General features: G+C 39.4%; 1 protein-coding gene across 1 annotated transcript in view; it reads left to right on the forward strand.

The window, feature by feature from the left end:
• Positions 1 to 3366: 3366 nt before the first annotated feature.
• Positions 3367 to 27068, forward strand: part of scn1lab (sodium channel, voltage-gated, type I like, alpha b) — a 121842-nt gene continuing 98140 nt past the window's right edge. The window contains exons 1-4 of the mRNA XM_061904697.1: positions 3367 to 3705; positions 12728 to 13047; positions 22964 to 23081; positions 25971 to 26061. Coding sequence (XP_061760681.1) covers positions 12781 to 13047; positions 22964 to 23081; positions 25971 to 26061 — 476 coding nt within the window. The 5' untranslated portion in view covers positions 3367 to 3705; positions 12728 to 12780. The remainder of the gene's footprint in view (positions 3706 to 12727; positions 13048 to 22963; positions 23082 to 25970; positions 26062 to 27068) is intronic.

Here is a 27068-nt window from a genome sequence, read left to right on the forward strand (position 1 = left end):
AAGACCAACATTTTTAGAGTATAATAAGTTTCTTATTCTTTTTAATAACATTGTTATTTTAAATTTAACCAATAATACATTTTCTACTTCTTACCATTAATGCGACATCTTGAACAGGTGCGATAGAAAACGGATGGTTGGATTAAAATGCGTGAGAATGTTTTATAATTTGAACGTTATTTTTAACACTGTGATTACCATCGTAATTATTAATTACTTATCGTGTTAAGCAATGTCAGCTAAGATTTATCTGACAGCCAGATGCAGTCATCAAAAGAGTCACATCTGGCTCTAGAGCCATAGGTTCTCTACCCCTGATATATGGTATTGCTCTCATGTTGTTGGTCCAGCATTGGCAGTTTTAGCTAAGGGCCGCTTGGCAATCGCCCAAGGAGGCTTTCTCAAGGGGGCGCCATGAGGGGGAAAAAGATTGCTATTGAGCTCCCATCGCGCAAGAGAACATTCAATGTCGAACCATTGTAGTTAGTAGGGGTGTAGGAAAAAATCGATTTGAATTTGAATCGCGATTCTCACGTTGTGCGATTCAGAACCGATTCAAATTTTAAAAAAATTGATTTTTATAATGTTTTTGTTTTTATTTTTTCATTTTTTTTATTTTTATTCATTATATTTGTATCAATTCAACAAAACAATAAACAGCAATACCATAACAATGCAATCCAATTCCAAAACCAAACCTGACCCAGCAACACTCAGAACTGCAATAAACAGAGCAATTGAGAGGAGACACAAACACGACACAGAACAAACCAAAAGTAGTGAAACAAAAATGAATATCATCAACAACAGTATCAATATTAGTTATGATTTCAGCATAGCAGTGATTAAAATCCCTCATTGACATTATCATTAGACATTTATAAACATTTTAAAAAAGAACAATAGTGTCACAGTGGCTTACACTTGCATCGCATCTCATAAGCTTGACAACACACTGTGTCCAATATTTTCCCAAAGATAAAATAAGTCATATTTTCGTTTCGTTTAATAGTTTAAACAAATTGACATTATTGCAATCAGTTGATAAAACATTGTCCTTTACAATTATAAAGCTTTTTTTAAAAAAAATCTACTACTCTGCTAGCATTTCAGCAGACTGGGGTAGATCCTGCTGAAATCCTATGTATTGAATGAATACAGAATCGTTTTGAATTGGAAAAATATCGTTTTTGAATCGAAAAAATTGATATATAATCGAATCGCGACCCCAAGAATCGATATTGAATCGAATCGTGGGACACCCAAAGATTTGCAGCCCAAGTAGTTAGGTATACTTAGGAATTTAAATACTATAATTGAATATTAAAACACATTTTTTGTTAACATAAACTTGATCTTAAAGGTGTTTAATTAACACGATAAGTTTATATTCCCTTCTCTTTCCAAGTCTCCTTGCACATGCAAAATGAAACACCATTAATATAGATTAAAAAGTTATGATATTTAATGCTGATTCGTCAAAATGAATCTATCAGCTACCCTAATCTGAATAAAAAAAATTTATTACTTGGCTGCAGTAATGTGCAGGAGCATCTCAAAAAATTGGAAAATGGAGCACAAAATATTTGGTTCTTTTAGCCAAAAATGAACAATTAAAGGCTGAGAACATTTTCTGATTAAAGGCAGTCATTTACAGTACAATACTAAACTTTTTGACCATTTTTCTAATTTTATGAGACGCTAAATTTGGGGTATTCATTAGATGTAACTAACAAAATTATTAAGGATTTAAGAAAAACTGGTTATGTAGTAAATCTAAAGAACAGTGTTCTTAACTACATGGTTTGTTGTTACAATTTTACAATAAATGCAAAAATCTCAATATCATTTAATGGTTTTGGAAATGTTCAAGCAAGAAGTATTTGTCAGTGCAAATTTGCGGTAAGAACCTCCCAAACATTGGTTTTAGCGTCTTTTATTAAGACACATATTTCAATAATACAAAACCCAAAACCAGTGAAGTTGGTACATTGTGTAAATCGTAAATATAAACACAATACAATGCTTTGCAAATCCTTTTAAACCTATATTCAAATAAAAAGACTGCAAAGACAAGATACTCAACATTCGAATTGATAAACTTTGTTATTTTTTGCAAATATTAGCTCCTTTGGAATTTGATGCCTGCAACATATTTTAAAAAAAAGCTGGCACAAGTGGCAACTAAGACTGAGAAAGTTGAGGAATGAATAACTTACACATCTGTGACAGCACCATTAATGCTGAAAGGTAAATACAGGTTTTGGAGCAACATATTTTGCCATCCAAGCACCATCTTTTCCATGGACGCCCCTGCTTATTTCAGCGAGACAATCTGCACGTGTTACAACAGCGTGGCTTCGTAATAAAAGAATGCAGGTACTAGACTGGCCTGCCAGTAGTCCGGACCTGTCTCTTTTTGAAAATGTTTGGCGCATTATGAATCGTAAAATACGACAACGGAGACCCCGGACTGATAACTTAAGCTGTACATCAAACAAGAATGGGAAACAATTCCACCTGAAAAGCTTCAAAAATTGGTCTCCTCAGTTCCCAAACGTTTACTGAGTGTTGGTAAAAGGAAAGACCAGGTAACAAAGCAGTAAAAATGCCCCTGTGCCAACTTTTTTTCAATGTAATGCTGCCATTAAATTCTAAGTTAATGATTATTTGCAAAAAAAAATAAATTCTCAGTTCGAACATTAAATATCTTGTCTTTGCAGTCTATTCACTTGAATATAAGTTGAAAATGATTTGCTAATCATTCTATTCTGTTTTTTTTTTTAAACAAATTACACTATATATATATTACAATATATATATATATATATATATATATATATTACCGTTCAAAAGTTTGGGGTCACATTGAAATGTCCTTATTTTTTAAGTAAAAGCACTGTACTTTTCAATGAAGATAACTTTAAACTAGTCTTAACTTTAAAGAAATACACTCTATACATTGCTAAGCATATATATATATATATATATATATATATATATATATATATATATATATATATATATATATATATATATATATATATATATATATATATATATATATATATATATGCAGGTACTTTTCCATATATATATATATATATATATATATATATATATATATATATATATATATATATATATATATATATATATATATATGCAGGTACTTTTCCATCAACTCATCTTGACGCACGGCACCGGGGTGCAATGTGAAAATCTTGCCAGCAGATGGAGACATTTCCTGAGACAAAACGTGATGTAAAAGGAGCGCGTGGTACTCAAGAGATTTATGTTCTTAACCCCACATTTGATCATTTATGATTGTTTTAATTATTTTTTTCACGAATTGATATGTTTTCTCTCAAGCTGTGGGGCAAGGGTGGTACCGAAAATGCGTTTTTCCTCCAGCTAACAAGAAGTGTCGTCCTGAGGAGTGCCTGTTGCTGGAGGACAGTGCAGCCACTGCCACCATTGCACCTCCATCGTGCCCAACCGACCGGAAGTGGACAAGATTGATTTATCCTCGGCAGCCAAGAGAGGCTAACAAAATATTACTAAACAAGAACAAGAGAACGCAGAAAAGCAAGCGGCACGTCTTTTTTTTTTTTTTAAAGAGTGAGATGTCTGAAAATGTTGACATTTGTCACGTCCGTCATTCCTGTGGCAGAAAACGCCAACTATTCTCTCGGCAATGGGATGGTGAGTAGATGTCATCGTCGACTTATTTTCAACACAACAATGTCAATATGTTGTTTTTTTGTGTGTGATCAACCTTTAATATTTTCATGTGTCATATATCAAGGAAGTTTGTTTTAAAATGGATGTCTTTTGGCAGCTATGACGCGTGGCCCCTCCATAAATCAACTAAATCATCCCCCAAAAAAATATCTAAAATATATTCAAATGAATTGTGATTCAAACGACAGTTGTTGTTTTTTTTTCATTTTTTATTCATTGTGTCTTGACTCAGCGAGCAGTGCATGCTGGAGTTAATACTAACGACCACAAAATGGACGAAAAATCACCTGTCAGCCATCGTTGCTTCAGGCTGCCATACGTGCTTGTGGATAATAGCCTTGAATTAGGACAGGCTGTGTTTTCGTAGAACACAAATGGTCTATTTTTGGACCAATGTCTGCTGCCTTTTATAGATGTATTGTGAGCAAATAGGCACATCTGGCAAGGACACGCCCAGACTCATTCACATCCATTCAGAGGTTCTCTCACAACAAGATCCTATTGAAATATACAATACATAACCTTTTCAAACATTACCCTTTGTCTTGTGTGCCACTTTTATCGTTTGCATGGGTTTCATGTGTATTCAGTACCTTGCTTTGAATCAACAGTTGTATTCGATGGCATCGGGTCAGGTTGTTTTTTAGTACGTTTAATAATGGATTCATCAGTCACATTACTCTGTTTGGCTCATTTTCTAAACAAAGGAATCCTATATTTTGGATTAACTACTAGGGGTGTGAAAAAAAATCGATTCGATCAATCCAACAAACCAAAACACAGCAATGCCATAACAATGCAACCCAATTCCAAAACCAAACCTGACCCAGCAACACTCAGAACTGCCAAAAACAGAGCAATTGAGAGGAGACACAAACACGACACAGAACAAACCAAAAGTAGTGAAACAAAAATGAATATTATCAACAACAGTATCAATATTAGTTATAATTTCAGCATAGCAGTGATTAAAAATCCTTCATTGACATTGTGAAGTGAATCTTATTTATATAGCGCTTTGTCTCTAGTGACTCAGAGCGCTTTACATAGGGAAACCCAATATCTAAGTTACATTTAAACCAGTGTGGGTGGCACTGGGAGCAGGTGGGTAAAGTGTCTTGCCCAAATACACAGCGGCAGTGACAAGGATGGCGGAAGCGGGGATCGAACCTGGAACCCTCAAGTTGCTGGCACGGCCACTCTACCAACCGAGCTATACCGCCCCATTATCATTAGACATTTATAAAAAATAAAAATAAAAGAACGATAGTGTCACAGTGGCTTACACTTGCATCGCATCTCATAAGCTTGACAACACACCGTGTCCAATTTTTCACAAAGATAAAATAAGTCATATTTTTGGTTCGTTTAGTACTTAAAACAAATTTACATTATTGCAATCAGTTGATAAAACATTTTCCTTTACAATTATAAAGCTTTTTTTTTATCTACTACTCTGCTACCATGTCAGCAGACTGGGGTAGATCCTGCTGACATCCTATGTATTGAATGAACACATAATCGTTTTTAATCGGAAAAATATTGTTTTTGAAATTGAGAATCGCGTTGAATCGAAAAACATCGATATATAATCGAATCTCGACCCGAGAATCGATATTGAATCGAATCGTGGGACACCCAAAGATTCGCAGCCCTATTAACTACTATAGGTTGATTGGAAACACTAAATTGGCACTAGTGTGTGAATGTGAGTGTGAATGTTGTCTGTCTATCTGTGTTGACCCTGCGATGAGGTGGCGACTTGTTCGGGGTGTACACCGCCTTTCGCCCGATTGTAGCTGAGATAAGCACCAGCGCCCCCCGTGACCCCAAAAGGGAATAAGCGGTAAAAAATGGATGGATGGATGTCTGCTGCCTTTTATAGATGTATTGTGAGCAAATAGGCACATCTGGCAAGGACACGCCCAGACTCATTCACATCCATTCAGAGGTTCTCTCACAACAGGATCCTATTGAAATATACAATACATAACCTTTTCAAACATTACCCTTTGTCTTGTGTGCCACTTTTATCGTTTGCATGGGTTTCATGTGTATTCAGTACCTTGCTTTGAATCAACAGTTGTATTCGATGGCATCGGGTCAGGTTGTTTTTTAGTACGTTTAACAACCAACATTTTCTGCACATAATGGATTCATCGTTCACATTACTCTGTTTGGTTCATTTTCTAAACAAAGGAATTCTATATTTTTGATTAACTACTAGGGGTGTGGGAAAAAATCGATTTGATCAATCCAACTAACCAAAACACAGCAATGCCATAACAACGCAACCCAATTCCAAAACCAAACCTGACCCAGCAACACTCAGAACTGCCAAAAACAGAGCAATTGAGAGGAGACACAAACACGACACAGAACAAACCAAAAGTAGTGAAACAAAAATGAATATTATCAACAACACTGTCAATATTAGTTATAATTTCAGCATAGCAGTGATTAAAAATCCTTCATTGACATTGTGAAGTGAATCTTATTTATATAGCGCTTTTTCTCTAGTGACTCAGAGCGCTTTACATAGGGAAACCCAATATCTAAGTTGCATTTAAACCAGTGTGGGTGGCACTGGGAGCAGGTGGGTAAAGTGTCTTGCCCAAATACACAGCGGCAGTGACTAGGATGGCGGAAGCGGGGATCTAACCTGGAACCCTCAGGTTGCTGGCACGGCCACTCTACCAACCGAGCTATACCGCCCCATTATCATTAGACATTTATAAAAAAATTAAAATAAAAGAACAATAGTGTCACAGTGGCTTACACTTGCATCGCATCTCATAAGCTTGACAACACATTGTGTCCAATTTTTCACAAAGATAAGATAAGTCATTATCGCAATCAGTTAATAAATCATTGTCCTTTACGATATAAAATATTTAAAAAAAAAAAAGTACTACTCTGCTAGCATGTCAGCAGACTGGGGTAGATCCTGCTGAAATCCTAACTATTGAATGAATACAGAATCGTTTTGAATCGGGAAAATATCATTTTTGAATCGAGAATCGCGTTGAATCGATATATAATCAAATCGCGACTCCAAGAATCGATATTGAATCGAATCGTGGGACACCCAAAGATTCGCAGCCCTATTAACTACTATAGGTTGATTGGCAACACTAAATTGGCCCTAGTGTGTGAATGTGAGTGTGAATGTTGTCTGTCTATCTCTGTTGGCTCTAACCCCCAGCGTTAGAAAATGGATGGATGGATACTATAGGTTGTTTGGCAACACTAAATTGACCCTAGCGTGTGAATGTGAGTGTGAATGTTGTCTGTCTATCTGTGTTGGCCCTGCGATTAAGTGGTGACTTGTCCAGGGTGTACCCCGCCTTCCGCCCCGAATGCATCAGAGATAGGCTCCTGAACCCCCCGCGACCCCGAACAGGACAAGCAGTAGAAAATGGATGGATGGATGGATGGAAAGTAAAAGAAAACATTTGGACATGTTGACTTTTTGGAATGTCGGAGAAAGCCGGGGCAGACCACTTTGTAAAAAAACAACACACACACACGGACAACATGCAAACTCCAGACACAGAAGTCTAAATGGAGATGCAAAGACACACACGGCGTAAAGTTAAACGTTACTGTCGGTATTAATGTCAGAATTCGGGTAGTTTTACAGGCTTGAGCAAGAAATGCATCAATTACCTTCAAAGACATTTCTATGGAACTTTCTCTCCTTAGTTTTGCAGAATACCGACTCCGTTTTAGGCTTAATCGGGTGTGCTAACAGCTGAAGCGCTTATGCTGACAGGCGATTCAGATGCACATTTTTCAAAATAAGGTATAGAGGAACTGTGACCAGAATGTGTCTAACACCTGTTATTTGTTGGAGGCTAAATTGATAAGTCTTTTGGGAATGGTTTAAAGAACAGTGTTGTATGTGGTGACCAGCATGCCATTTGTGTGGTTTAAACTGAATGGACAGCTAACGTGAGTGATTCCGACTATTATGGACTGACTGGTGGTAGTCGATCCACGGTGATCGTTGTGCCTCACAATGCCTCAATGCTAACGAGGGGAAAGTTATTTTATCCAGTTTGGATAAGTGTTTTCGCTTGCATATATAATCCTCCATCTTGGCAGTCAGATACATACATCAATCCGTTCTTTCAGCAAAGCATCAAAATATTTTTATTACATTTGAATTGTTGCTTTTTTTTCTTATTAAGAAATAAATGCTGGCTTCTCTGAAAAGAAAATGTAGCAAAAAGCACTATTAGCTCATGTATACCCCGATGGTTACTCTCTGTACTGTAGTGCAGCTCAGTATGATTGGATAGCAAATACTTTGTTTAACCCACAATGGGGAAAAAGTTAAAATGTGCGATAAATAACACACATTACGCACATAAGATTGCACCAACAACAAAACAAAACACAATTTCAACACTTATATACATTGTAGTGGAATATGTGGTGCTCCACGCCACCGTCTACTGGGGTGGGTTGAGCAGCACAGCCAGAGACAGGAACAGCCCCAACAAAACAACCAAGAGAGCCGACTTTGTCCTAGGCTGCCCACTAGCTATTGGCCAATGTCCAATCCGCACAGATGAACGAGAATCCGTCCACGGAGACTTAGTTGTCCGATGCATGTTTATTAAGCCAGGGATTCTTGAAGCCTTTTCCATCCCAATGTTCAGCGGTAGCTGCGCAGTCCTGCCTCTTCCTCCGCAGCTCCTCCGGTCTCTTTGGCAGCAGAGGGCCAGCAGCTGGTCTCCGGTGCAAACCTGTACATGGCCAAAAGGCTCCCCAAAAGTTGACGAAAAAACACCAAAAAGCACTGCAGAAGTCACGAAAGTTTCACCCCTCTTTGCATTGTCCCAAAAGGCACATGAAAAGGAGGAAACACAAGACAAAAGCGCTCTGAATAATTATAAAGGCATTCGGCAGTAAATTCTACAGTGTAGACATTTTTGGTGTAAAATGTGTGCATATATTATATTATTGACATGCTGACAAACAGCACAGCTCGCCTTGAGCAAATAGCGTTAAGTCTTAAGTGCTGATTGCGACGGACACACTTAGTTTTGTTTTTATTTTGAAAAACAAATGAAGTAATGATACATCAATTCCCTTAGTTCCCCCCTGGCCTGCTCATGCACTAAAACAGAGAGGAAATACTTGGAGCTGTCTCGTATAGTTCTAGTTTGTATCCATCCACTGTACTCAGCTACAAGGGCAGTGCGCAACAATTGTGAAGTTTGCTTGCATGCTTAACAGACATGAAGGTAAAGAAGTCAATGCTGCAATGTTTTATGTGGATAAAAATATCCAAGTTTGTTAATCAATTTGCTAAAACAAGAAATATATTTTGTGTGAACTTACCAGCTTAATTTGTTCCAAGACCGAGTTTGTAAATCAACACACTTGTATCTTAAATCAACGTTGCCCATTGAAATTACTTTGATTGATTGATTGATTGAAACTTTTATTAGTAGATTGCACATTACAGTACATATTCCGTACAATTGACCACTAAATGGTAACACCCGAATACGTTTTTCAACTCGTTTAAGTCGGAGTCCACGTTAATCAATTCATAGTACACGTTTGTACAAATATATACCATTAATGTTAATCATCAGAGTATATACATTGAATTATTTACATTATTTACAATTCAGGGGGTGGGATGGGCGGTGGGGTTAGGTTAGGTTTAGTTGATATCAGCACTTCAGTCATCAACAATTGCATCATCAGAGAAATGGACATTGAAACAGTGCAAATCTGACTTGGTAGGATATTTACTGAAAGCAGTGAACATAGTGAGATCAGAAAGCATAATAACAAGTATATACATTTGATTATTTACATTTGAATATTTACAATCTGGGGAGGTGGTATGTGGAGGGGGGACGGTGTTAGTCAAGGGTTGAAGTTGCCAGAAGGTGTTCTTTTATTGCGGTTTTGAAGGAGGATAGAGATGCATTTTCTTTTACACTTGTTGGGAGTGCATTCCATATTGATGCTGCATAGAAGGAGAATGAGTTAAGACCTTTGTTACATCAGAATATGGGTTTAATGTGGTTTGTGGAGCCTCCCCTGGTGTTGTGGTGATGGCGGTCATTCACGTTATGGAAGTAGTTTGACATGTACTTTGATATCAGGGAGGTGTAGCGGATTTTATAGACTAGGCTCAGTGCAACTTGTTTGTCTTCCACCCTGAGCCAGCCCACTATGGAGAAGTGGGTAGGAGTGAGGTGTGATCTGGGTTGGAGGTCTAAAAGTAACCTGACAAGCTTGTTCTGGAATGTTTGGAGTCTAGATTTGAGGGTTTTGGAGGTGCTAGGGTACCAGGAGGCGCAAGCGTAGTCGAAAAAGGGTTGAACAAGAGTTCCCACTAGAATCCTCAAGGTGCTTTTGTTGACCAGAGAGAAGATTCTGTAGAGAAATCTCGTTCGTTGGTTGACATTTTTGATTACCTTGGTTGCCATTTTATCACAGGAAATCAATTTATTTCATGGATGCCGCCCCAGCCCCTAAACATACAACAGAATGTACTACAAACAGCTACAGTAGTTTTATCAGGTAACGTTATAATAAAGCTAAAATTCACTTCTTTCAGCAAACTGAAGAGGACTTTGAAATCCTTTTTGGTCTGTTCTTATTGGCATCTTGCCGTCTAACTAGATCCAACAGTGGAGAGCGTTAACAGTGTACATAACTTTGGCATCCAGGTAGAAGCAAGTAATGATATTAAAAAGTAGATATTCCTAATAATGCTATCTCCCACAGTCAGAGTAATAGAGGAGAAGAGTGGACATTGCCGTTTCGGAGCACGGTGTAGCAAAATGCCGCCTAGACACCGCATCTCGGGGCAGCCTTTAGATATGGGTAGGGAGCGAGCCTTGGGTGGAGGAGCAAGCCTCAGTAGGAGGATGATGTCACCAACTTTGACTGTAAGTTTCTAGAAGCGACACCACTGATAATGGTTTTCAATGGTTAGAAAACAAAGTTATTTCGATCTTTAGCTATTTGCAATTGCCAGCAAGTAAGACCAGATGTTCTTGAGTGGATCTTATGGGGTTTTCTGCGGCGTTTGGTATGCCAGCTAGCAGCGGGGAGCCTCGGGACCCAAATTGTGCTTGCGAAATAAACATAAAAACCAGAGAGACAGCTCATATCTCAAAATACTTGTAAGTTTGGGTGCTCGTAAGTCAAGGTATCACTGTATATACAAACCCCGTTTCCATATGAGTTGGGAAATTGTGTTAGATGTAAATATAAACGGAATACAATGATTTGCAAATCTTTTTCAACCCATATTCAGTTGAATGCACTACAAAGACAATATATTTGATGTTCAAACTCATAAACTTGATCTTTTTTTGCAAATAATAATTAACTTAGAAAATCATGGCTGCAACACATGCCAAAGTAGTTGGGAAAGGACATGTTCACCACTGTGTTACATCACCTTTTCTTTTAACAACACTCAATAAACATTTGGGAACTGAGGAAACTAATTGTTGAAGCTTTGAAAGTTGAATTCTTTCCCATTCTTGTTTTATGTAGAGCTTCGGTCGTTCAACAGTCCGGGGTCTCCGCTGTCGTATTTTACACTTCATAATTCGTAACACATTTTCGATGGGAGACAGTTGAGGACTGGAGGCGGGCCAGAAAAGTACCCGCACTCTTTTTTTACGAAGCCACGCTGTTGTAACACTTGTCTTGCTGAAATAAGCAGGGCCGTCCATGACAACGTTGCTTGGATGACAACATACAGTATGTTGTTCCATGGACATTTCAGCATTAATGGTGCTTTCACAGACGTGTAAGTTACCCATGCCTTGGACACTAATACACCCCCATACTATCACAGATGCTGGCTTTTGAACTTTGCACCTATAACAATCTGAATGGTTATTTTCCTCTTTGTTCTGGAGGACACCACATCCTCTGTTTCCAAACATAATTCGAATTGTGGACTCGTCAGATCACAGAACACCTTTCCACTTTGCATCAGTCCATCTTAGGTGAGCTCGGGCCCAGCCAAGCCGGCGGCGTTTCAGGATATTGTTGATACATGGGTTTGGCTTTGCATAGTAGAGTTTTAACTTGCACTTACAGATGTAGCGACCAACTGTTGTTACTGACAGTGGTTTTATGAAGTGTTCCTGAGCCCATATGGTGATATCCTTTACACACTGATGTCGGTTTTTGATGCAGAACCGCCTGAGGGCTCCAAAGTCCGTAATATAATCGCTTACGTGCAGTGATTTCTCCAGATTCTCTGAACTTTTTGATAATTTTACGGACCGTAGATGGTAAAATCCCTAAATTCCTTGCAATAGCTCGTTGAGAAATGTTGTTCTAAAACTTTTCGACAATTTGCTTACAAAGTGGTGACCCTCGCCCCATTCCTGTTTGTGAATTACATAGCATTTCATGGAAGCTGTGTTTATACCCAATTATGGCACCCAACTGTTCCCAATCAGCCTGCGCACCAGTGGGATGGTCCATATAAGTGTTTGATGAGCATTCCTCAATTTTATCAGTATTTATTGCCACCTTTCCCAACTTCTTTGTCACGTGTTACTGGCATCAAATTCTAAAGTTAATGATTATTTGGCAAAAAAAAAAGTTTATCAATTTGAACATCAAATATGTTGTCTTTGTAGCATATTCAACTGAATATGGGTTGAAAAGGATTTGCAAATCATTGTATTCCGTTTATATTTACATCTAACACAATTTCCCAACTCATATGGAAACGGGGTTTGTAAAACAAATGAGGAAACACCATTGACATTGTGTATTTTTGATTCCATTTTTCTAGCGTAAGTTGTCAGAATGCTGGGTCCATTAAAAGGATTTAAAATTTGGTCCAATTCAAATTAGAAGTGTTCAACATTTCAAATTTGTTTAGTTTTCCTTGATTTCAGAACTTGATGCTGTCATCAAATGATCCCTAAATAGTAAAACCTAATAACCCTCTATTTACTTTTTTTTCCAGCTCCCTACCCCAATTGAGCCTCTCTCGAATCCTTAAAGGAGCAGGATGATAAGATGGCCCAGCTACTGGTACCGCCAGGTCCTGACAGCTTCCGGCCCTTTGTCCCAGAGTCACTGGCTGCCATTGAGAGGCGCATTGCTGAAGAGGAGGCCCGGCGACCACGGGCAGAACGTCGCAGTGATAGCGACGATGAAAATGGGCCTAGGCCAAACAGTGACTTGGAGGCAGGGAAGTCACTCCCCTTCATCTATGGGGATATTCCTTCAGGTCTGGTGTCCACTCCTCTGGAGGACATGGACACCTTCTACAGCAATCAGAAGGTCTGTTTTAATCATCACAAAATGCTCACCAGTGACAACAAAACAATGTCTATCAACCATTTGAATCAAGTTTCAGACTATATTAAACTTAGCCGTCCAAATTCAGGGTCTGCATCCTCCAAAGGACTCAGCCCATGCTGTCGATGGAGGTTACATATTTGGAGGTACCTGTGAAAGTAGCAATCAGCTTTACTTATTTTGATGTTCTCGTCTTCAAGACACTTCCATTTGAATCACTTATTCACATCTTTACCTTTATGTCGCGGTAGCTGGCAACCAGGTTCAAGGAAGGAGAAACAGTCTACAATGAAAAGGAACAAAGAAAATATGACATTAAGGAGGCAAAGTTATACAATTTTCAAAATTTAGGTTTTGCTGTCTGTTCACGGTGAATGTTGTTAGCCTTTGCCAAGGCTGCTTTTTGTCATGTGTTCTGTTCATTATTCTTATGGACAGAAATTCTATGTGGAGCCAAAGAGTTGATGATATCCTGTTTGGGGGTCTTACCTCAGATTTGAACGAGATGTGTATCGTTTTCCTTTTAGTCAATCAATCAATAACATTTTCTTCGTATAGCCCTTAATCACCAGGGCTTCAAAGGTCTTCACAAACACACAACGACATCCCATGATCGAAAGACACATCCAGGGCAAAGACAAACAAAACAAATAAAACACCCCTTCCAGGGTGACCGGGTACAATGGATGTAAAGTTAATAGATAAAGTCCCATAGACTGAACTTAAACCAGTAGTAGGAGTGTGTGTGTCTTTGTCATCCCATTGGGTTGAGTTTTTTCTTGCCCTGATGTGGGTTCTGAGCCGAGGATGTCGTTGTGGCTTGTGCAGCCCTTTAAGACACTCATGACTTAGGGTTATATAAGTAAACATTGATTGATTGATTGACTAGGGTGGTAGAAGCTGGGGATCGAACCAGGAACCCTCAGGTTGCTGGCACGGCCGCTCTCCCAATCCAATGTCTATTCAGTATCTGTGGTCCAAAGAGTGGTTCAATTCAGGTCCCAATTCAGGTCATCTAACACCTCCTACAGACTTGTACCTTTCCAGAACCTAACCGTGGTCACATGGTATCAACTCCAGGCAGGTGAGGGGGGACCGAGCAGAAAAGCAGCAAAAATTGGGCCCAAAAAGGGGTCTATTTAAAGGTTAGAGCATAAAAACGAGTTTTAAAGTGGGGCTTGACTGCTGTTACTGAGGTAGCATCTTAAATTTAAAAAAGTGTGCTAACAATTGAGTCAACAGGGGCTCCTTTATTCCGCCCACAAAGCCCTCTAAGTAGCCATTAAAAAAACACCAACAATATTTAATTTACATATCGTGACCTGAATACTAAGCACGAATTAGCAATATTGGTATACTAAGCACTAATGCAGGCGCATTGATAATAGAGAACTAACTTGCTTATGCTGCTATATTGAGCTGGCCGGTGTCTTGCTACTGTTACTGCTGGTGCTGCACAGCTTCCCAGCTGGTGAAAGTTAATTCTAGATTATAAATCTTGCCTCTCACCTGGATATTAAGAGGATTTGGCCATAAATCAAGAAGTTGTTAATCTGTGACATTCAACTCATCCTCAAAGAAACGATAACACCGAAGATGAACACCAGCTGCAGTGTTTTAAACCCTTTTGTGTAGATTATGATTAATTCTTCATCTAATTAAGAAATAAGAACATCCTATCAGTCATCATTGCAGTGAGAGCAGGCCTTGTACTTTTTTGTATTATGTTTGTAATTTGTATTTCTTATTTAGCCAGTAAAATCTTTCATTAAAGCTGGATCTGTTAAGCACACAGGTTCTAAGATTTGTAGCGCACCCCCGTTGTATTCCTGCTTAAAAATATATAAGTTTCTGGATCATAATTTTTCCCAAAGTAATTGTTGTTTGGTCTCACCAAGTCTGCTTGATTGGTGTTGTTGTTGTTGGCAAAGGTATATAGTAAGGCTGGGCGATATGGCCTTTTTTAATATTTCAATATTTTTAGGCCATATAGTGAAACACGATATATATCTCGATATTTTGCCTTAGCCTTGAATGAACAGTTGATGCGTATAATCACAGCGGTATAATGATTCTGTGTGTCTACATTAAAACATTCTTGTTCATACTGCATTAATATATGCTTATTTTAAACTTTCGTGCAGAGAGAGAAATCACCACTAAGTCAATTGACCAAAAGTCTATTTACTAAACGGTTATTAAGCAGTGGCACAAACATTCATGTAATTTCAAAACAAAAAGTGCAAGATTGTCAGAGACATTATAAAACAAGCTATGAGTGCACTTTTGTGCATGATGTCACAAGGATGACATATCAAAACACTAAATTAAAGTTCACTCTTTGTACAGAACGCCACTCGTTTAAAATAGGACTGGGCGATATATCGATATACTCTATATATTGCGGGTTTGTCTCTGTGCAATATAGAACATGACAATATCATGATATTTGGGTATACGTTCTCACAAAGTTGCTTTTAGCTGCGGGCATTACACTACAGGCTGTCCTCGCTCTTTCTTGTCTCCTTCTCACAGCAAGCGCACCTTCTTACATACGTCACATACTGTCACGTCATATGTCACATACATACGTATAGGCACTCATGGAGCAGAGAGAGGTAGCAGCATGGGTAACGTTAGCTGTGATGCTAGCACAGCCGTGCGAGTGGTAATACGAGAGAAAAGGTGCGAATCTGGTAACAAATGAAGGAAAAACTAATCCCCAAGGCAAACAGCAGGGGGTCCATTGTCTGGCGGTGGTTTGGCTTCAAGTGGGAATATGTCGAATAGACAACTTTAGTTTGTCAAGTTTGGGGCACAAGCGTTGCTATAAAAAATAGCATTACTGCTAATATGTAGCATCATTTGAAAAGTCACATGCCAGAGAATGAAGAGTGCGTACTCCGCATGTCAACATCTCCATTCGGTGCTTCACGCCCACACCATCAAAATGCTGAGGGGAACATTTCCAGATCAATCACTGTGCGTCCCTTTAGTGAGATATGAGTCTGACACACCGATATGTGGTTTGTTGCAATCTAAAAGTATGTTGTGGTCAACGCTATGGAAGTTAGCATTGAGATCAAGCAGTCGCAATATAGATGTTGTATCAAACAAACAAATCATTACTCACTTTTGCAAGAGCCATCTCAGTAATAATAATAATAATATTTTAATCTTAATAACATTTTACTTATAAGGCACCTTTCCCAGCACTTAGGGAGACTGTACAAAAAAAATAATTGGATAGGAAAAAATAATAACAAAGAAACCTTAAAACTGAAAGTGAATAAGCAGTAAAGAATATGTGTGGTGAACCTGTGTGAAGTTCTCCCTCTCCTCGCAAAACTCAGTCCAAACAAATACGACTTTTTCAACAGAGTTTTGCGAGGGGCAGGGGCCAAATTCACACACGTGTGTGTTTTTAAGTCTTGATTTGAAGAGAAAAATTGAGTCCATATTGTGAAGGTCGGGGGTAATGCGTTCCAAAGACAAAGCTTTGGGCCCCTATGGTGGACAGTCTAGATAAGGGGACAGGGAGATGGACGGATGATGAGGATTTGCCAATAGCCTGATTTGCCCTCAAATCCAAACAAAAAAAGTTCAAAAAGATTGTGAGACACTAGGGGTCTGATTGGCTAAGATCCAAATACCACACGCTAAACAGTGTGTGCATTCTATAAGGTAGCGTCTATGATTAGTGGGTGTGTTGCGTGCAATTTACAAGACTGGGTGTGCAATTGACAAGTGGTGCAGACCGCCTTAATAAATGAGGATTTTGTATGTACAATACGGAACATCCCCTCAGTGACACTTTCATTTACTTCACATACATGATATAATGCTCCTATCTGTTTTACCATGTCTTCAAACAAGCAGGATACGACGATACGATGTACGACATTGAATGGGCATTTTAGAAGCCGTCGTGCAGTTCATCTCTACATTGAAACCACTTGATCTACTTTTTTGTTTACACTGAAGGTGCGCTTCCTAGAGAGAGGCTGTATACAAATGCACACTTAAAGGCCTACTGAAATGAGATTTTCTTATTTAAACGGGGATAGCAGGTCCATTCTATGTGTCATACTTGATCATTTCGCGATATTGTCACATTTTTGCTGAAAGGATTTAGTAGAGAACATCGACGATAAAGTTCGCAACTTTTGGTCGCTAGTAAAAAAGCCTTGCGTTTACCGGAAGTAGCAGACGATGTACGCGTGACGTCATGGGTTTTAGGGCTCCTCACATTCTCACATTGTTTACAATCATAGCCAGCAGCAGCTAGAGCTATTCGGGCCCAGAAAACAACAATTTCCCCAATAATTTGAGCGAGGATGAAAGATTTGTGGATGAGGAAATTTAGAGTGAAGGACAAGAAAAAAAAAGGCAATTGCAGTGGGAGCGATTCAGATGTTTTTAGACACATTTACTAGGATAATTCTGGGAAATCCCTTATCTGCCTATTGTGTTGCTAGTGTTTTAACTGCCTATTGTGTTGCTAGTGTTTTAGTGAGTTAAATAGTACCTGAAAGTCAGAGGGGTGTGGCCACGGGTGTGTTTACACCAGAGTCTCTGAGGGAAGTCACGGCAGCTGCAGCAGGACAGAAACTCCGCTGATCTCCGGTAAGAGCCGACTTATTACCGCAACTTTTGGTCGCTAATAAAAAAGCCTTGCGTTTACCGGAAGTAGCAGACGATGTGCATGTGACGTCACGGGTTGTAGGGCTCCTCACATTCTCACATTGTTTACAATCATAGCCAGCAGCAGCTAGAGCAATTCGGGCCGAGAAAGCAACAATTTCCCCAATAATTTGATAGAGGATGAAAGATTCGTGGATGGGGAAATTTAGAGTGAAGGACTAGAAAAAAAAGGGGAAAAAAGGCGATTGCAGTGGGAGCGATTCAGATGTTTCTAGACACATTTACTGGGATAATTCCTGGAAATCCCTTATCTGCCTATTGTGTTGCTAGTGTTTTACTGAGTTAAATAGTACCTGAAAGTCGGAGGGGTGTGGCCATGGGTGTGTTTACGCCAGAGTCTCTGAGGGAAGTCACGGCAGCTGCAGCAGGACAGAAACTCCGTTGGTCTCCGGTAAGAGCCAACTTATTACCACAATTTTCTCACCGAAAACTTCCGGTTGACATGTAGTTGGGATCCATGTTCGCTTGACCGCTCTGATCCATAGTAAAGCTTCACCTCCGGGAATTTTATACAAGGAAACACCGTGTGTTTGTGTCTCTAAAAGCTAAAAGCTTCCCACCTCCATCTTTCTACTTTGACTTCTCCATTATTAATTGAACAAATTACAAAAGATTCAGCAACACAGATGTCCAGAATACTGTTTAATTATGCGATTAAAGCAGACTACTTATAGTTTGGATCGGGCTGGAAAATAATGTCCGCTACAACCCGAGACGTCAAACGCACGCGTCATTATACGAGTCATCATATTGCGACGTTTTCAACACGACGCTTAGCGTAAAATTTAAAATTGCAATTTAGTACACTAAAAAGGCCGTATTGGCATGTGTTGTAATGTTAATATTTCATCATTGATATATAAACTATCAGACTGCGCGGTCGGTAGTAGTGGGTTTCAGTAGGCCTTTAAATAATTAATTAAATTCAAGAAATATTTATTAATATATATTCAATGTGCAAAAGTCATTAAAACATCTCTCAAGGACACCCAACTTTAAATCAGCCCCTTAAGTCCTCCAGCAGCTACAGCATTATATTATAAAACGATGTGGCTGAATGGACGATATGGCTAATACTTTTTGTATCAGACCATCCAAAATGTAGATACATACACATAGGACAGAGGATTCTCATCTTAGTGCAAGCATTAACCCTGCAGCTGTGTGTGGAATTGTCAGTTTGCACATTCTTCTGACACGTGCTAAAAAAAACGCTAAATAGTGCTCGCAAAACGGTGATGAGTGTTGATAAATTGCCCGCCCTAAATAATTAGATTTGCGTCTTCTCCCATTTTTGTAGGTGTTTTGAAGATCAGCATATATTCTGCAAATTAATGAAGACATAGATACAAAATGGATTGCAACCCCTTATTCTGCTCCCCTAAGAGATACAATCCACATTTCAAATGGTTAATAGATCAGCTTTGCGTGTGCTATCAGGTTTGCCCATGTTTTAGTTCAGGCTAATCTTAAGTAAATCAGGCCCTAAGTGTGCATTAAGTTGCTACCGTGACCATTTTTTCAAAGATTTTAGAGAAAACCAAGAGGTGTGACAGCGGTCGGTAGTTTTGAAGGTCAGGGTTGAGGTTAGGTCTTTGAAGTAGAGGGTGAATAACTGCTGTTTTGAATGCTAGGAGAACAGTACCAGAAGCAAGTGATAAGTTAAGAATATTTAGCACAAATGGTCTTAATATCACAAACAGTTCTTTGATTAATTTCCCAGAAAGTAGGTTAAGTAGACAACATGTTTGTTTTGTTCCATTAACGAGCCGTACAAGTTCATTCAACGTTACCTCCTCAAAATGTGAGAGATTATTTTAGACAGCATTTTCATTCTTGCCCACATTCATGTTTTCGTTTGTAGAGCCTGGTGGAAGCTGGGACGTGATGTCTTTAACACCCTTTCTAATCAACCCAGTTTTCTTATTAAAATGTCTTATAATGTCATAAGACCGGTGGGTGGAGCTACTGGGAGAAAACCCTTGTTGTGTGAGGTATGCTATTATTTTAAACAAGTATTTAGAAGCGTTTTTATTAAGATGTGGAAGGTTTGAGTAATAATTTGTTTTATCAAAGGAAAGAGTGTTTTTGTAAGTTATTAAACTATCGCTTGATAGAAAACCTCTTGCTTGGTTTCACGCCATTTGCTTTCTTGCTTCCTACATGATCATTTGAGAGCTCTGGTTTCTTCCTTCTTTACTTTTGCTGGTGCTACATTATTAATGGCGTTCATCGTTAATGTTTTTGCTAAGGCTATCGATGCAACCCACATTATTAGGAAATCCGGGGTTTGGATCTGCTCTCTGCGGATAAAGTGATCCTGTTGGCCTCATCAATCTGTGGCCATCAGCGATTGCTGGGGTGCTTTACACTTTAGTGTGAAGCTTTTTGGATTAGATTTAGAACCTCCAAACCTTTGTTGTCAACTAGCAAAGAATGGACCCTTTCAGTGGCCTAGTGGTTAAAGTGTCCGCCCTGAGATCGGTATGTTGTGAGTTCAAACCCTGGCCAAGTCATACCGAGGGGGACGGCGTGGCAAAGTTGATAGATTGTAGGGGTGTGCCAAAACATCAATACTATGATATATTGCGATATTTCCTCTTGCGGCTAGTTATCGATACACGGGCGTCAAATATCGATATTTATAAACATAAACATACAGCTGTTTTAAACAGATTCGCCCACAAAAACCTGTCTGATTCATGTAGTCACTACTTCGAGCCTCCACAATATGGCGCTCTAGCGCAGTACTCTAGTAGAGTACGCTTTGAAAGGAAAGAAGAAGAAGAAGAAGCAGCAGCAGATGGAGGGAATGGCGCAAAGCAGAGGAGCGAATAGCAGAGAAAAACATGTGAAAGATGCACCGGCAAATTTTAAATCTAAAGTCTGGGCCCACTTCGGCTTTTACTATACAGACAATGGAACAACACTTGATAAAGAGTTCGCAATCTGGAAGAACTGTCTCGCGAAGGTCAAGTACACGGGCAACACAACGAACATGCACAGCCATCTTGTCCGCCATCATCCTGAACTTGCCACGGAAGAAAGGGCGAGTAGCGACGCTAATGCCAACGTTTCTGTTAGCCAGCCTACAATCAACACCGTATTTAAAGCAAAGCTCCCTTCTGCATGCCCCAGGGCTGCGAGCATCACAAAGTCCATTGCTTGCCTTATTTGTAAAGATCTTAGACCATATAATATCTTAAAATGTGTTCTCAGGTTTTCATAAGACCACCCAGTTGTTGATAATGGAATGCACTGACTAAAATGTTTATTTTTTATATACAGTGAAGTGCCAGTTTTCATAAAACAATTTGATTTGAATTGTTAAGCACTGATGTGTCCATGATTACATAGTTCAGTAGCACTGAAATGTATATTTTCTGCATTCATTTTGTTTTTTTTAATCATTTTAATTTGCACAGACAGAAAATATTTTGGTGAAGTGGATTCAGTGCAGTCAATAAATTTTGAATTTCTTCAGTGACACTGAAATTATGATGTATCGTGGATGAAATGTCTTTCAATACATCGATTATCGCATAATCGTAGTATCGTGATCTTATCGTTATCGTGGGTAAAATATTGTGATATTATCGTATCGTGAGGTACCTGATGATACCGGCCCTAGTAGATTGGCTGTGCCAGCAATCTGAGGGTTGCTGGTTCAATCGCCCACCTTCTACCATCCTAGTCACGTCCGTGGTGTCCTTGGGCAAGACACTTCACCCTTGCTCCTGATGGGTCCTGGTGAGTGCATTGCATGGCAGCTCCCGCCATCAGTGTGTGAATAGGCGAATGTGGAAATACTGTCAAAGTGCTTTAGGCTCCTTAAAAAGGGGTAGTAAAGCGCTATACATTTACCATTTACCATCCAAAACTAGGGTTGGAATTGGGAGTTAAATGACCAAAAATGATTCCTGCTACCCACTGCTCCCCTCACCTCCCAGGGGGTGATCAAGGTGATGGGTCAAATGCAGAGAATAATTTCGCCACACCTAGTTTGTGTGTGACAATCATTGGTACTTACATTTTAACTTAATTATACCCTTAAGCTTCACGGTGGCAGAGGGGTTAGTGCGTCTGCCTCACAATACGAAGGTCCTGCAGTCCTGGGTTCAAATCCAGGCTCGGGATCTTTCTGTGTGGAGTTTGCATGTTCTCCCCGTGAATGCGTGGGTTCCCTCCGGGTACTCCGGCTTCCTCCCACCTCCAAAGACATGCACCTAGGGATAGGTTGATTGGCAACACTAAATTGGCCCTAGTGTGTGAATGTGAGTGTGAATGTTGTCTGTCTATCTGTGTTGGCCCTGCGATGAGGTGGCGACTTGTCCAGGGTGTACCCTGCCTTCCGCCCGATTGTAGCTGAGTTAGGCGCCAGCGCCCCCCGCGACCCCGAAAGGGAATAAGCGGTAGAAAATGGATGGATGGATGGATACCCTTAAGTTTGGCAGTAATGTTTTGCTTGAGGTGACGCGTTGGAGTCTTGTTTATGAGTGAGGGTCTGACACGTCTTCCACATTAATGCAGTCGCTATTCTGGGCAGTCATGATGAAGATAGAGCTGGATCAGACTGCCAAGCTCTCAATTTACCTATGAGACTGCGTTCATACCCTCACCTATGGTCACAAGCTTCACGTCGTAAGAAGTTTTTCTGCTGTGTGGTTGCACTCGCCCTGAGAGACAGGGTGAGGAGTTTGGTCATCTGGGAAGAGCTCAGAGTAGAGCTGCTGCTCCTACACAACTAGAGGGCATCTAGTTTCGATATGACGCGGATGCACCCTTGGTCTTCCTGACGTGTCCAACCGGCAGGAGGCCTCGGGGTAGACCTTGGACACGCAAGAGGGATTACGTCTGGCACCTGTCCCCCCGAGGCTGCCGGTCCTTGAAGAACATGGATGAATGTACGGACGAAGGTTTTCACTGGAAAGAGAAGACGGCTCATTTGTCGGTAGAATAATGTCAGACTCACAGGTAAGCCATTACATCATAGTGCCGGCTGAATTTGAAAAAGTCTTCTCATACTTTCAAATGTGCTCTGTGATGATGACAGCTGCCTTCAAATGTGCACAAAAAAGGGCAGACCCTGAATTTGGATACAGCCTGAAACCAATTTAGCGTAATCTCACAATCATGTTGGAAAATGTATTAAAATATTTAAAATGTTTTTTCACTATGTTTTTTCTCCTTTCAGACTTTTATAGTATTGAATCATGGAAAGGCAATCTTTCGTTTCAACGCCACTCCTGCCTTGTATATCTTGAGCCCCTTCAACCCTCTGAGGAGGATAGCTATTAAAGTTTTAGTACACTCATATCCTTTTACAGTTTGATATTTGCAGTGTTTGACATGGATTTAAAAGGTTTAGGAGATAAAATGAGATGACGTGTTGTACTGTATCAGACTAATCACCTTTTGGAGTTTTGATTATTTGCAGTGAATTACTTGCTGTCAGACTTGCCCCTGACAGTTTGTTTGTGTTTTAGTTTTTCCTGTGTGTGTAGTATTTCCTGTCTTTGGTTCCTGTCAGCGCTCTTATTTTGTCTGTTTCCTGTCTTTCTCCCTGAGTGCTGTGTCCCCTCAGCTGCGGCTGATTGGCACCTGGCCACACCTGGTGTCAATCAGTCCACTCCTATTTAGACCCGTCTTCCATCCAGTCAGTGCTGGATTATTGTCGATGTCACTTCCGTATTGTCGCTCCTATTGTGTCGTTTCGTGTCGTGTCATTGCAGCGTAGCGGTAAGTTATATTTCGGTATCTGTTTGTGGCTTATTGTCTTTTGCTACCTGCTTCCGTTTTGTTTTCTTTCTACAAGTAACGACTTCTGTTTTCCTGCTCGCTACCCACTAGCTTCCACGCTAGGCCCTTTTGTTTTTGCTAGCTTCCATGCTAAGCTCCTTTTGTTTTCTAGCTCCCATGCTAGCTCTTTTAGTTTTGTTATCCGCCTCATGCACACTTTTTGTTGTACCCCTTTTGTTCTTGTTCTGGTATTTTAATTAAAACATGTTTACCTGCAAAATGCCTGCCTCCTTCTCTGCATCTTGGGGTCTGTCATCAAAAAACTCTGACATAGTTTACCTGCAAAATGCCTGCCTCCTTCTCTGCATCTTGGGCCAGGTGCCAATCAGCCGCAGCTGAGGGGACACAGCACTCAGGGAGAAAGACAGGAAACAGACAAAATAAGAGCGCTGACAGGAACTAAAGACAGGAAATACTACACACACAGGAAAAACTAAAACACAAACAAATTCTCAGGAGCAAGCCTGACACTTGCGTGTCTAATTCAAATACGCTTTTTAAAAATACCCCACAATTTTGCCATAATTGCAAATTCATGGTCAAAATATCATACACTAAACTATTTTTTACCTAAATACATTATTTGCTCAAAACCTAGGAAACATTTGTATTATATAAATCCTATCAGGGTGTATTTTAAAGTGACATTTGCCATGGAACATGTGCGGCCAAAATAGATTGTATGATTATTCTGCGTTTATAGGTGATTAATGCAAACATTTTGTTGTGATTAGTCACATTCAACTAAAACTAAACTAAATATTAATATAAATAATGGCTGCAAAAATATTTGAACATAAGTGTCAATTTAACTGTAGTCTTATAACAGTGCAGGCAAGTTAGTTAAAAAACAGTTATTCTTCATGTAAATCCACTTATGTTTCAAGGACAAGCAATGAGCTTCCTCTGGAGGTTTTAACTCTCATCCTCAGATGCTATTAAAGTCGGAGATGAATCCACATTCATTGTTTTTCTCATTTTAATTAGTGTTCACTCTTTTGCATTTTAATTATTCAAAGTAAATTACTTGTCTGGATTGACTTAAAAAAATATCGAACATTTTTGACACAAATGCAATATTCTCATCAGGATGTCATACACGAACATCCATCCAGGCACTTTTCAAATATTTTACGTGAATGCACATCATTTTTTTGCAAAAATATTGGTGAAAATGTTGAACAGTATTTTGAAGCGAAATTTGCCAGTAAGCACACTAGCCGGAGTCTCCACACTCATATTGGCATTGACCCAATCACTGACCGTAAAGCAACCTGCTCCGCCTTTCAGCTTCTGCGGTTAAGTTAAAGAAACGTGGTCAAAATAGATTGTACAAATAATTTGCGTTTACGCATGATTAAAGCATTAATGTTTTGTGAATAATCACATGAGTTACAGAGTTAACTTTGACAGCCATAGTTTTAATATTAACAGCTATTTACTTTTGTTTTTACACCTTCATGTAGCTGTTGTAAGTCAAACAGTCAAAATACTCACAAACCGTGTTTTCTTTACTTTTTACTAACCTGTCAGGCTTGATATACCATAATGTCCGGGCCTTAGAGCGCACCTGGTTATAAGCCACACCCACCAAATATTTGGACAGATTTTATTTTGTATATTTATTGGCCACACACGTATGCTAACCATAGATGTAAAGATTAAATAATGAAAGATATACACAGGCATTTGTATTCATTTACAATTTTAACAAACGTCAGTGCTGTTTTTGTTCTCTTTCTCCTGCGCATTACGTCCACCTTTTTAAGTGATGGGAGACGCTGTGTTTTTGTTCGACCTAATTTTGCTTTCATGTTCGTCTTGAGGCTGGTCATCTGTAGGCTTGTGCCTTCTTCTGCAAATGGTGTCCGGATTTTCAACGATGGATTTCCGTTCCGTGCGGCGGTTGTTTGATTTTCCAAGAGCCAGGTTGATTGCTTTTGTTTTTTAGCAGGTTATGAGCATGTTGTCATGTATCATCCAAGATTGAGGGTTAGTGTTTAATGTGGTTTATGGCTGATTGAATGATAGTGTAAGTAGTTTAATTTTTATGTGAATAATTTCATTGGTCCACCCTGAATCGTTAGACAATTCCGCTGTGCTGACGTGACAAGGTTAAATTTATTGGTCGCATGTGAAGCTTTTGAACTTGGAGAAATCCATAAATTAGCCACAGCATTGTATTAAGTAGAGGGTTCAAAGAATGGAAAGAAAATAGCGGCTTATAGACCGGAAATTACGGTACTTTGAGAGAAGGATTTCCTACTTCACAGTAGTTCTGAATGCAGGTGACAACAAACACTTTGGCTGGGGTTTTTCAGGTTTGTATGTTTTTGTTATTTACAATGGGGAATTTTCCAAACATCAGTTATCTGTTGTGCTCCTTGACCTAATTGTTTCTACCATGTTCAGCATGTTGATCATGTTCACCATCCTAACCAACTGTGCTTTTATGACCCTGAGTAACCCTCCGGAATGGGCCAAGAATGTAGAGTAAGTTCATTTTATCTCTTCTTTCTGATTGTGTACCACATTTGATACAGTTGGGGTCATGTGTGTGTAAAGGTTTTACTCATAATTCATGTTAGAGCTGTACAAAAACCTAACTATTGCACGTCAAGTGTGGTGTGGCTGCAACACATAGATGCAAGGCTTTTGCAGAGTGAGACCGAGGTTGTGGTGTTTTAGGATAGGTTAGGACAGACTTTATTAACCCCACAACAGGAGTACAGACAAAAAAGTACACAAAAAAGGTAAAAACACAATAAAAAGAAGGGATAATTAAGGACCACAAAGGACATGAAAAACATTATAATAATAATATTTATAGAATGTTGAGGGGTGGACTCACTTTTATAAGGTACTGTATGTCATAACCAGAATCAGGTTTTTTGGCCAAGTATGTTTAACACACAATGAATCTGATTTGGAAGGCTGTGCTCTGGTTCAATGTAAAAACAAATATTATTGATTATGTAGAAATTTAAAATAGTATCTAAAAACTAATATGTGTAAGGCTAATAAATAATAGTACAGTATAGCGCAAGGAGAAAACATGATGTCATGGACATGAGGTAGTACATTCACTGTGACAGATTAGTTCCCGAGTTACAGTATTTCACAGCATTCATCAGATTGAAACTTTTCTCATGACTACTTGTTGTGGTGCAGTGATTTGTAACGCTGTCTCAGAGGAGAGGAGCTCCAGATGCTTCTGACTGCACCAGTAAGCCAGTTGTTCCACCTTTAGTCTATAGTCAGATTCGCCACCATCCGGTATAAGACCGATATCAGTGGTGTCTTCTGCGAGTTACAGGAGTTTCGGAAAAGGATACCCTGAAGTGCAGTCATTGGTGTACAGGGAGAAAAGCTATGGGTAGAGAACACAACCCATGCTAATTGTCCGGGTGCTGAATTTGATGCTCCCCGGCCTTCCCTGTTGCCTCCTGTCAGTCGGGATTTTGGTGATCCACTGACAGTTAGGCACTTTGAGTTAGGCG

The sequence above is a fragment of the Nerophis ophidion genome, linkage group LG06 (genome assembly GCF_033978795.1).
Source record: "Nerophis ophidion isolate RoL-2023_Sa linkage group LG06, RoL_Noph_v1.0, whole genome shotgun sequence".
In the NCBI taxonomy this organism is placed as follows: domain Eukaryota; kingdom Metazoa; phylum Chordata; class Actinopteri; order Syngnathiformes; family Syngnathidae; genus Nerophis; species Nerophis ophidion.